Genomic DNA, 10,290 nt, shown 5'->3' on the forward strand with positions numbered 1-10,290 from the left:
AGTTAGATTTTCTAGATTTACTCAGCTTCTTTTACAGAATATCCTAACACTTGTCTCTCTCTCTGTCCTGTTTGCCCCACAGGATGTGTAAAACCTCATGTACATGTGAAATTCTCCACAGAACTCCCCACGTACATCGTCTAAATTCTGGACTGGATTCCCACTCCAGCTGCATCATGGATATTTTTTACCATTTGGGACACAATGGTTTTGAGCTTTATACCTGTGCATGTTGGACCCTGCTTACACATACTGTGCTCTGTTCAAACCAGAAGAAACTGTGTACAGGTTTTTAGTTTTCTTTTAACATACTGTATGTCAGATAAACTCAACATTTTAAGAATTCTATTTATTTATACGAGTCAGATACATAATTTAGAGGGAGTGCTCGCATGAACTAGAGAAGGGGAAAAAAGAAATAAGCAACAATGTTTTGGTTTTGCTGACATCTCTGAGATTGTTTTGCTGTTCTATAAAGCTAACAGCAGTAGAGTATTATTTATTCATATGAATATACTTTTATGAAGTATGTTATTGAAGTGAATTACACATTAATTTTGTAAATCATGAATGTCTGTTGTAAATTTGTGTATTTTAATAACAAATGTCATACTAAACAGAAACGCTATTATAAAATATGAATAGGGTACTTCAAAGCTTTTGGTCCATTGTCTCTTGGAAAGCTGATTTATGGCACAATACACATTTTCTACTGAAATGTTTTTTTTTTCTGATTTTTATTTAACAGAAATACAGGGTTTGGTTTTCTGGATACATTTAACCTTTGCTGTTAATCTTACGCTTCTGCTACTATAATGATACATACCAGTTTGTAAAATGTTCTGTGCTTCAGGTTAAGACCACTCAATAGTTGAGGTGTTACACTGCACCCTCTGACTGCAAGCAATCCCCAAATATCACCAGACATCACACCTTTTAGGAGTTAAAGAAGAAACGAGAGGAATACCCCACAGAGAAAAGTAATCCAAAGTTGTTAAAAGTCATACCCTGGTCACAGCCAACATCCCTACTAGAGGCAGAATATAATTTGTCAAGGCTCAGATTTAAGGTGGCAGATGGAATGAGATACAACTACTTTGTGGGGGAATCCAAAGAGCATGGCTGCATAAAAGAGAGAGACAGAGAGATGGAAGAGTGCTTTTCAGGGTTGTAAGAGTGTTCTGTTGGATAGAATAACAAGAGGTTGACTTGTTGAATACTTAATGTGGCCAGTCAAGCTCAAGGCCGGCCAAGGTTGGTGACACATTTAGGCTATTGTCCTGACCCGCTCTCGAAGTCTTCATCCCAGCTCATTAGAAGGCGCTGTAGAGGCAGGAGAACTAGAGCGCAGACGCTACCAGGCTACACGGACAGTTAGCTTGTTCAGAGGACCGTTGAGCCCTGTGGTACATTGTGTTTGGCATCTGACGGATGTAAATGCCTGATTGATGCCTTTCAAATCTTCATGGGCAACTTTACCAGATTTGTTTAGCCTCTTTTTACTTTGCAGAGATGTGGAAATGCAGAGGATGAGTGGTTTTGTCGGATTTGGATGATCTTTTCTACAAATGCCATAGTAGATACACCTGAAACCCAGTTAGTCAAGACTGAGAAGGACAATATAGAAGAGTGACAGTTCGACATGGGCATGCACCACACACTGGCTGCTCAGTGTAGCGTTGATTCTTTTGACATTCTTAACAAAGAAGGCCCACTGCACACTATGCCAAGTAAGGATGAGTCGTCATTTTAAATAGATTGCAAGTAAACTGCTTCTCATTCCATTGCAGGATATCAAGGGAAGTTGAAAACTTGATCCAAATGAGAATGGAGTGAAGAAAAGTGATGTAGTGGTGAGCTAGCAAGTTGTTTTTATACCTGCTGTGGGAGAATTCCAAACCCTGGGATTGCTCTTTAGTCAGACTCTTGCCTTTAAGATTACAGGTACCAACAAATGAAAATGAAGTGATGCTTTTGACACAGTTGTTGAAGTTACTGCACTACCAACAGAGCAATTTGGCCCACAGAACCTCAGAAGACCCAAAGGCACCTGATTCACTGTGGATTAATTAGTCTGTGATAATCCAATTAATTGCAAATATGTTTATAACACTGTATGTAAGATTAAAATGTATTGTAACTCAAAATAATGAGGGCCTTTAGGCAATATTTGCATTATTACCTAATTTTGAGGCCCTGTGATATTATCTAGTCTATGATTTCAGTTCATATTATACTACATGGTATATTTTCAAGTTAGCACAAACTAATTACAAACCATACCATTTACCAAGGTTGATAAAATGGAAGGGTTAGGAGGGGCTCATATCTCATTTTCGTCCCAGGGCCCCTGAGTTGGTTATTCCATCCCTGGTTGCTTATTTACGTAACTCTAGCTAACAACCAAATGATTTGCAACATTTGCAAGATCTTGATCACAGTAAGTAGCAAACAGTTGCATGGGCAGTGATACAAGATAGTTTTGCTTCTAGTGGCTGTAACACACACCGGATGTGCTGTGTACAGCGAAAAGAAGCAGTCAAGGTAAAGAAGGTGGGTTGTGTCAGTCCAAGGAGGGAATGTGATAAATTTGTTGATTTTGATCAATAATTTTGATGAATAGCATTGTCTGTATGCAACAATGCTAGCACAAAGGATGGATACATATAGGCCTACTTCTCATTTATTCACACATAGAAATACAAAGAGCCTGAAGCTCAATAGTTACATACTGAGGTCTGAATGTTCAGGTATTTTCTCATGTTCTCACAACAAGCAGTTAATTTCATGAGTAATATGTTGCCCTGCAATGTTTCTCTTATTCAAGCTCCTGTTGCTTGTTAAAGGTGCAGTTTATAGGATTTAGAGGGAATCCACCATGTTGCAACACAGTGTTTCTACTGTACTCAACACATTCTCATCTCTAAACCACTGTATAGGTCAATTGCCAGTGACTCTCAAAACAACATGTGTCACTTTCCTAAAAGAACATGACCATTGCAACATACCAGTGACAGGTGTCCTGGACCTTCGTTGTAAGCTGGCAGTTTGGTTAGGTTTAGGCACTCAAATTACTTGGTTAGGGTTAGGAAAACATTTTGGATTGGTTTAAAATAAGTACATTACCTACGTATCACCATTTATCATAACAGGTGTGTAATATACGTAACTTTAGTCACCTTATGTATGTGACATAACTATCTGAGTAAGCCAAAATAACTCACTGTTGACTCTTTTGGTTTCACAATGGACATTAACAGCAATCTCCTGGGTGAAAGTCCTGTGCTTGTTTGACTGAACAGTCTACCACAACCTCCTGCCTATGCGTCCCTCTTTATACTACTTAACATGACTTCCTCCTTTGCTTCAGTAATAATTACTATGACCACTAGAGGTTGCTGCCCCACAACAAACGTCAATACGTGTCGTAATAAGATGCTTTCGCAGTCAACCCAATATGGTCGGTCGCGTTTTTTCTGATGATGGCAGGCAGTCCCATAGTAGCCCAGAACTGACAAACCAAACACTGGCTCAGGAGAGAGTCTTCGTGTCTTTTGCTGGGGGGTAGGGTCGGGTCAGGAAAGGAGTATTCTGTTTTTTTGCAATCTGAAACTTCACCACAAGATGCAACTAAATATAAATAACGTTATATTGTAGAGAATTGGGAAGCCTATGACCATGCCTATCTACCTACCATTTTTTGTTTTTAAGCTTTTTTTGTATTTGAGTGGAGTAAAGACAACTTTGTGCTTCTGTTAAAAGAGGATATCTAAACAAGCACATTTGGTTGCTGCATGCTAAGATGATTTTGATAACAATTCTGCATCTATATTAATTTCCATTGTAGCTGTCTGTGTTCCATCTGAGGTTGCAGGAAGGATTTTGCACTCAGCTATTAGGTGATTTATCTTGTTCCACTGCATGGTGTATAAGGGTATTTTTACACAGTGGTGGTTGGATTTTTGTAAATCAGCAACATCAATGAAATGTCAAGGAATGCAGCAATACAGTAATAATTGGATTTTCTATGCTTAGGTTTTGCAAAGTAAGAATGTAAAGTTGTATACTGCAAAGATTTAGCTCACATTCAGATTTGGGTGTATTGGCTCTGGTCCTAACAGCTTGAGGGAGACGTAACCCTAGAACTATGGTCAGAAACCGCAGCGTACTAATCGTAACCTCCACCTGAGGGAATAGGAAATGACTGGCCAGACAGGATCAGGAGGTCCGTCTCCTTTCAGTTTCACAGGGAGGAGGACAGGTCGAACGGACAGGAAGTCCCGCTAACACGAGCGATCCCTGGCCTTCTGGGTAGGACGAGCCGCGATGTGACAGCTCCCAAGGGTGTGGGGAAGAGTATCAAGTTGTAGACTAGCTCTGAGCTACACTTTCTCCCTCTATCTCTCTCTCTCCCTCTCTCTCTTTCTCTCCATGTCCACCTCCCTGCAGAATGAGGAAGATTATTATTTTTGTAGAGAAATATTAATGATAATAATAAAAAAAAGAGTTTTATTACTGTACAGCTTTTGTATAAGAACAGACGGTAAGGTGTTACAGTGTTTTTGTTTGACCTCAACTGTGCTGTGTGTAATTGTTTTATGCATTTATAATCATATTTATTAAATAGAAAGAAGTCTGTTAACTGTGTTCTCATTTTCTTACAATATTTGTAAAGAAATACTATGTATTTGCTGAAGTAATATTCAACCTATATAAAAAAAACCAAAAACAAAGCAAGCATGTGTTGGTATTTTTCTTCGACACACATCTGTTTATTTACTGGCTTCTAGACCGAGCTGATTTGGATTGGATCAGAGGAGGGGAATTAGTTTTGACATTCGTGTCACAAAATAAGTAAGCTCAGAGGTCCAGTCTGTTTTTTGTGCTTTAATTAAATATAACTGAAAAAGTAAAATCTAAGATTATGCTGTGACAAAGAACCAGTACTGTACTATGTAGCTTTTTCTGTCAGAATTCTCATTGGCTTTACAACAAGTACGCTTTACAACGCCCACACACCACCCTCCAAATCCTGGGAAAAAATTATTAGTCCTCCGCAATATCACTGTAAACACAACCATTTAATTAAAAAAAACAAAACAATCTTAACATGTGCCTTAGATTGCTTTCAAAGGAGACTTGCATTTTATCAATACTATATTCAGACATACATTGAGCCCCTCACAAGATTAAATAAGTGTATGTAAGCTGTTTGGATTCAAGTCAAGAAGAAGAGCTGGCATTGCAGTGTAGTGTGCCTTTGCTGGCAGTGTGATTGTTACAGCACTACTTGTGGTGACACCTTAGGAATTGCTCTTTAGGAAAATCTCTTATAATTATCCCCTGCAAGGTTGATTTTCTCCATTGCACCTACTCAAACATTGTTGCCACTGGAACAAGTAACAACCCTTTGTTTGGAACTAGAACTACCGCTTATTGCAAAGCGGTAACTTTGGGATTAAGATTTACATGAAACCTTGTAAGACCGATCTCAACACAAAAGAACAGACAGTGCTCACCAAGCCAGAAGCCAAGCTGCTGCACAGAGTGGTGTTGCTGTTTATCCAAAAATGTGCACTTCCTTGGGTCCTCAGCAACAAACCTGCCAAGTTTGAAGTAGATGAACGGTTCTCGAGACATGCTGATAACAGACAGACAGAGACAGCTGCCACTGTCCCACTTTTATTTTCAAAGTAGAGGAAACGGTCTAACAGGATGACCCTTCACTTCCAGGTCAAACTGAACATGTGATGCTGTGCTCACAGTTTGAGTTTGTGCTCAGGGGATTCAGACTGTCAAATGTTAGCACCAGCAGCTTTGATCATTACGACTTTGATAATCCCTGCTGACTCACATGCTATTACACAAGCGCTTTACTGCTAAAATCATCTAACTGAGTAGTGTTTGAATTATTTTTTGTGTATTTTGTCATCAATATACTTCCATATGTTTGATCAACGCCGTCGCCTTGTGTGTCATGAATTTTTCACTCTGACTGCCTCCTAATTACTTTCACGTAATAGTATTGGAACCTGGTGGAATACAAGCTCAAGAAGTTTGAATGTTCTCTCAAAGTACTCAAACAATTTAACTGAGCTATTGGAATATTTCCCTCTAAATCATTCCCAAACAGCTTACTTTGGAGAAACTTCAGCGACCTAACCGTTTATGACTTAAAAAAAAAAAAAAGAAAAAAAAAAAGTTCTATGCTCTCTTTCCCTTTGCTGCTGGGGGCAGTTTAGACCCGTTTGTCAAGCAAAGAGGACACTCTCATGAATAGGCATGAGTAACTAAGATGCAGTCATTAAAGATGAAAATTTTAATTTCAGCATGAATATAACCTTAACAAGTTACAGTGCAGATTATAATGATGCTGGAGTAAGTGATAGTGCATAAAGGATAGAGGTAATTACAGCTGGCTCTTCTACGCTTATTTATGCAGTTCTTAAAATAGCTGTGGTTGCAGCAGCAGTGGTGATAATGATGATGGCCACAGCAATGGCAAAACTAACACGGACTGACTGTTCCACTGATTCATATGGATGTTGCCGGTGCATATCTCAGTGGAGGCATTCAGGGAACATATATCATCCAACTAACAATACTGATGAGTGTGTTACTCATGGGAAAGAGTCATAATGTGATACACATATCCACAGGCCGTCATTGTCCTTAACAAAAGAAAGGATAGAAGGGCGGTGTCATTACTGATGTGCATGATGATGCTGCCGACGAGAGTTGAGGGGGCCCAGACAGAGCGTCCGGGATCGGCTTGCAGGGACGGGAAGGTGGGGTTGACGGACTCTTTAATCGTTCTTAGCCAGAAGATGCTTGAGCGCCCCGGGGAGAGGGGAGATTACCAAGAGATCAATTCCAAAACAGGGCTGGCTCTGCTGACATCTCAAGGTAGTGCACTGCAGTGGCCCCACGGGAACGGCTGCCAATACAGCCGGGTATTACTGAGGATGTAGTGTGAAGGAGAGTCAGATAGAGACGAAGAGAGGCTTTTGGTTGAAGTAAATAGCAGGAGGATTACATAAAGTGTTGCAGTGTTAGCAAGGGCGGGACTCCAAGTCTAAGTTACAGCAGAACCAGGGATAAAAAACCACGACATCACCCAATAGGGCCGCATCAGAAAAGAAATGACAAAAATTGATATCCGGTATGGACACGCTGCATTTAATCTTCTTGGCACTCAAGATGTATAGAGGTCAAACTACAGAGCATATGAAATAAAAAAGAAACACTGTGACCTTACTAAAGCTTCACTGTTGAAATTCATTGTGACAAAAAATATGACTCTGAAACAATATCTCATTACAAATACACATATTGATAGACAATCATGTGCCAGATGTTGAATGCAGCGTATGTAACTTCTGCCAGAATAGGTGTCTCAGTCGGAACAATTGAAACAAAAAGCAGAGTTTGATGTGGTCGTGAAGTAGTGTGGGATTATGAGAGCTGTTTTCTTCTTTGTTAAACAACCACCATCACAGATAAAAACCTACCTGACGTGACTGATGTTCATGGATGAGGTAATGATTGGCAGCTTCTTCACTCTCAGACATATCATCAAGAGTTTCACTGAAAGTTATTGCCCCAGGCAACCAAATGTAAGGCACCGTTACCTTGAGTAAAATTCAGCCCAGTCACCAGAATGAAGTGTTGACAGTTAAGTTATTTTTGATTCACATTTTTACATGTCATAGGCGTCCTTCCATAATGATATTATTACAGTACCTGTCATATCTCATTTATGTTACATGTTTATGACCTGACTTCTATGTTGGGATATCGAACGGATGATGGTGAACTTACAGGTGAGAAGGCTGTCAAGCCAGTGACCGCATTTTGAGACTGCATTTCAACATGTATAAGCATGAAACCACTGGGTGTTTTTAAGGCGAACTCGGGACAAGTTCCAGCCGAGTTTGTGGCGACCAAAACAGGTATTTTAAGCCAAAATGGGATCATCGTCACAACATAAAATACAAAATTGAACCTAAAGAAAAGCCTAAAGTCTCAACTTATCCATGGTTGACAGAAATGTACATTGTCAGGATTTATTCTGGTGATTGGTTTGGTAAAAATCTTTTGTTGTTTCAAATTATGAAAAAATTGTCAGAATGTTTAAGAAATAATCTTATAAACAGATTGCCCAAGACAATCCATTTCAAGCCCTTTTTAAAGCTTTCAACCATATAGTCTTCATTAGAAATCCCGGTTCAATTGTTATGGCGTTGGCTCATTTCTAAACACACAAGACAATGACAATAGTGACATGTGGTTGTAGAGTTTTATCAAAAGCTAATAATTGGACCTTGATTAATTTTTGTCAAACTACTGTTCCTAAGTTCAAGAAAGTCAGACTGTAATATTTGTTGAAATTTAAAAAAATTGCATACCAAAAATGGATGACTTGCTCCATGACGTATTCACCACATACCATGATTACTGCGTAGTCATTGGTTGGAACATCAACATGTTGACGGACATTGCGGCTAGTGCAATCCCATTGCAACACGGTCTCTAGTATGTTCAAGTCAAAAAATAATTTTCATTAAAAAAAAAAAATTCACATGAGAGCATGTGGAATGTTTTTACTAGTGCCTGACCTGAATAACTCAACGTAGAACATTATGAGACTGCAGGGGGACAGAGTAACAAAAGGGATTTGTTTCAGGGTAAGAGGGAAAAAAACAGTCCAAATGCCCAAAATGAAAACCATCCTTTTGACCTCAAACTACTTTACATTATATAACTGTTCCCTCCTGCATCTGTCCGTGCACCTGAGGTGAGTGAGTGTTTGATTTCAAAACTGTGTATGAAATGATTTTAAGGTTAGAAGTGGAAAATGTTTAACTTTCCTGTATTATGTCCTTCTTAGACAGGGTGCTCCACATTTTATGTAGATCTGTGTCACATCAGGGTGAAGCAATTCCCCTCCATTTGTTTTAAAATGCCCCAAGTAGTTACATTATCAACTCGACTTTGCTGCAAGAATACCACAATGAATGCCAAGTGGTGTACGTGGTGTAACAAAATGACATTTGTTGAACTATCTAGATGTAGCACACTCGATGCCTTTAGAAGGCTTTATATGAATAGATCTATATGAATAACCATTTGGTAATGGTTAGTTTTCCTGCAAATCAAAACCTGTGTTCCTAAGCCACAGTGAGGGGGCCCAGCATCACAATAGCTCTAACCTGGATATTGGACAGTAGTTGCCTTCAGCTTATAATGAACACTAAGTCACATTGCTTAGGCCACCTCTGGTAAAGACAGATTCAATGGCCCATGACGTCATGTTCAATTAAAAGCTGAAGTTAATGACGAGGGCCTGAGCGCTGCAGGAAGTAGACCTAATTGCTTGAAGAGGGAAAACTCTGAGAGGGAAGGGCAGGAGGAGGACAGGCTGTTACTTGGGCTCAGGGTTGTGTGTGTGTGTGTGTGTGGCTGTGTTGTGCATGTGTAGGTGCATACATGTTGCATCTTAGCACTTTTTGTTTTTTCAGCCCACAAATGCACTGTTTTGATTAACTCTCACCACTCGAGACAAAGTGTGGTAAAGACACCATTGCTGTCTTTACCACATACACCGAGCTGTTGCTCACCGAAAATCCCAGATAAACCCACTGGCGATGACCTGACCAGCATCAGCCTGTTAGTGAATAGCTGTTGAAGAACGTGTAGGATTCAACAGCACTGTACGCGCCAGATATTTTTCTGAGTTATTAATTGAATGCTAACCACAACTATCCTTCACTGATCAGGTGGTCATAAACATGACTTAACAATAGTGCTAATGTTGTTGCTAATGATGCTACATGTCTGCTGGATGTTTAAATGAGCCATTATTGTCAATATGTTCACCATATCAAGGTCCAGGGAATTAATCCAAGGCTGAGTCCACACATACACAGGTAATCTGTCCAGACGAGTGTGTACACTGGGCATGCGTGTGCTGTTGTAAACATGTGACAGATCTCTGTGGTTGGTTGTTAACCCTTTGTATTTCAGAATACTACTGTATGCACAAGGCAGGGAAACATGACTGCTCTTCACAAAATCCCACCCGGATAATGTTGTCTTTATCGAAACACAGGAGCAGCTGTTTTTTTTCCTCTCTTTCCCAACACTATCTTTTCAATGTCCATTTGTGATCTTTCTACATATAGACAATGTAACATAAATTCAGTCAATGTACAAATTCAAATACTCAATACATGACGTAATACATACTCTGAGTTCACATTTGCTATCATGCTACATACACTGATAAGA

At 39.5% G+C, this 10,290-nt stretch overlaps 1 protein-coding gene across 4 annotated transcripts in view; it reads left to right on the forward strand.

Annotated features, from left to right (window-relative positions):
• sorcs1 (sortilin-related VPS10 domain containing receptor 1) overlaps positions 1-4,713 on the forward strand; it is a gene marked incomplete at its 3' end in the record, with an annotated part of 231,547 nt that extends 226,834 nt beyond the window's left edge. For all 4 annotated transcript variants that reach the window (XM_084342464.1, XM_084342463.1, XM_084342460.1 and 1 more), the window contains one exon: positions 83-4,713. In XM_084342464.1, the coding sequence (XP_084198590.1) occupies positions 83-144 (62 nt within the window). The remainder of the gene's footprint in view (positions 1-82) is intronic.
• Between the last annotated feature and the right edge of the window lie 5,577 nt (positions 4,714-10,290).

Source organism: Pagrus pagrus (assembly GCF_965226575.1).
Source record: "Pagrus pagrus genome assembly, chromosome: 2".
NCBI lineage: Eukaryota > Metazoa > Chordata > Actinopteri > Spariformes > Sparidae > Pagrus > Pagrus pagrus.